This window comes from Argentina silus (genome assembly GCF_951799395.1).
Source record: "Argentina silus genome assembly, chromosome: 15".
NCBI classification, from domain to species: Eukaryota; Metazoa; Chordata; class Actinopteri; order Argentiniformes; family Argentinidae; genus Argentina; species Argentina silus.
This window is the reverse complement of record NC_139669.1, coordinates 17,385,044-17,387,543: the sequence shown is the minus strand read 5'-3', so window position 1 is coordinate 17,387,543 and position 2,500 is coordinate 17,385,044. Positions and strand designations below refer to the sequence as shown.

The window sequence follows — 2,500 nt, the reverse complement described above, 5'->3', positions numbered from 1 at the left end:
GGCCTTCCCAGTCACCGGGTCTGAATCCAATAGAACACCTTTGTGATGTGGTAGAACGGGAGATTCGCAGCTTGAAAGTGCGCCTGAAAAATCTGCAGGAATTGCGTGACGCAATCATGTCATCATGAACCAGAATCTCAAAGGAATCTCTTGTGGAATCAATGCCACAAAGAATTGAGGCTGTTTTGAGAGCAAAGGGAGGCCCTACCCAGTATTAGTATAGTGTTCCTAACAAAGAGCAAAGGGAGGCCCTACCCAGTATTAGTATAGTGTTCCTAACAAAGAGCAAAGGGAGGCCCTACCCTGTATTAGTATAGTGTTCCTAATAAAGTTCTCAGTGAGTGTGTATATACGTATGTACTGGCAATATCGCAGCAATCCAACATGTTTCAATTGAGTGTGACGACAACGTGGTGTTCCAACTGTTTTTGTATGGATAGTGGTAATTCTGAAGCGTCATTGGCGAAGGGAAAAAAACCGCTAGTCTTCTTAGTGGCTGGGTTAGCAGGATGAGGATCAGCGTTATCGGTGCTGTGACTGGTGAGGCGTGGCCGGCGGGCGGGAAAGACAGAGCCTCTCACTCACTTGGCCAATATCTTGTTCCTCTTGGTAGGAGAGAAATGCTGAAGCTGCAAGGACTCCTGGGTAATGAACGCCACGGCCAAATGGAAATAGTTATTCCACAACTATAGAGGGAGAGAAAGAGAGAGAGAGAGAGAGAGGGGGGGGGGGGAGAGAGAGAGAGAGAGAGAGAGAGAGAGAGAGAGAGAGAGAGAGAGAGAGAGAGAGAAAGAAACAGGGCCAGAGACAGAGAGAGAGAAAGAAACAGAGCCAGAGAGAGGAAGAGAGAGAAGGGGAGGGAGAGAGAGAGAAAGGGAGAGAGGGGGAGAGAGAGCGATAAGGAGAAGGGAGAGAATGCATTAGTATGAGCCAGTGTGTTCCATCTCTAGACACAGCCCCAGACAGCCCAGGTTTGACGCACCTGCTCTTCAAAGTCGTTGTGGTTGAGGAACTTGAGGTTCATGGTGTCAGCGTAGGTGTTGATGGCTCTGCGGAACACTCTGACAGACAGATGAAAACAACAACAATGTCATATGATATCCATGTTCTGTGATAGAAATATCAATGTGATATGATATCAACGTTCTGTGATAGAAATATCAATGTGATATGATATCAACGTTATGTGATAGAAATATCAATGTGATATGATATCAATGTTCTGTGATAGAAATATCAATGTGATATGATATCAATATTATGTGACAGAAATATGAATGTGATATGATATCAATGTTCTGTGATAGAAATACTGATGTTATGTGATATAAATATGAATGTTATGTGATATGATATCAATGTTATGTGACAGATATATCACTGTGACACGATATCAATGTTATGTAATAGAAATACCAATGTTGTTAGATAGAAATATTAATGTTATGTGATAGAAATATCCATGTGATATGATATTCATATCACTATGACATATCCATACGGTGCATGGGTCTGGTGGGATAGACAGATATCGTAAACATGGAATCTAGGGTGTTTTATCAAAATGGCTTTTCAAAGTTCACTTTGTGTGATATGAAAAGTTAATCCTAATGAGACAGCTTCCTCCGCACCTCTCCATCTCTTTCAGACCCAATCTATCTTTCTGTAGCAGACACAATTGCTGCTTCCCCTCTCTTTCATTTCTCCTTAGAAATCCCTCTCTCTATCGGTTCATCTCTCCTGAACCCCAGTCCTTTCTCTCCCGGGCTCACTCTGCTGGGTTATCTGACACATCCTGGGCCTGTAGACATCTCTCTCTCTCTCTCTCTCTGACACACACACACACACGCACGCACGCACACACACACACACACACACACGCATACCTGCACACAGACAAAGAGGCACGCACATACACGCACATACACACACGCACACGCACACACACACACACACACACTCCTTCTATCATCTATCCTCCCCTCCAGAACCAGACGCTATCCAAGTGTGATATCACAGAGCCTCAGCCTCCAGTCCCGTCTGATAGAATCCCCCAGGGTTCTACCATCCCTCAAGGACATGCCCAGACCTGCACACTCTCACAACAGATGAACAATATCAGACCTGCGTTATTGGACTGGGTTTGCACATCAAATCAAATCAACGTTTTTCTTTATCCAAGACATAGAACACAGTCGTAGACGGTGCTTAGGGCAAGCTAGCTCCTCAACAACAATCAAAAAAATCTATAATGCAATGCAATATAATAATCATAATAAAACAATAACATAAGGTGGTGTAGTATTTAGCAGCAGAAACACAATAATATTGGGTAGTAGCAGTAGTGATATGAATAGTAGGCATGTCAGTGTGTGAATGCATATGCGTGCGTGCGTGTGTGTGTGTGTGTGTGTGTGTGTGTGTGTGAGAGACTGCAAATGTGCAATGTTGTGTGTGTATTTGTATATAGATATGATTGACTTTTGAATGTTTTTTGGAC

The 2,500-nt window shown here is 43.3% G+C and overlaps 1 protein-coding gene across 1 annotated transcript in view; it reads right to left on the bottom strand.

Moving 5' to 3' along the window:
- Positions 1–1,639, bottom strand: part of LOC310816056 (dedicator of cytokinesis protein 2-like) — a gene marked incomplete at its 5' end in the record, with an annotated part of 14,959 nt that extends 13,320 nt beyond the window's left edge. The window contains 3 exons of the mRNA XM_083686064.1: positions 586–686; positions 983–1,061; positions 1,632–1,639. Of these exons, the coding sequence (XP_083542190.1) occupies positions 586–686; positions 983–1,061; positions 1,632–1,639 (188 nt within the window). The remainder of the gene's footprint in view (positions 1–585; positions 687–982; positions 1,062–1,631) is intronic.
- Between the last annotated feature and the right edge of the window lie 861 nt (positions 1,640–2,500).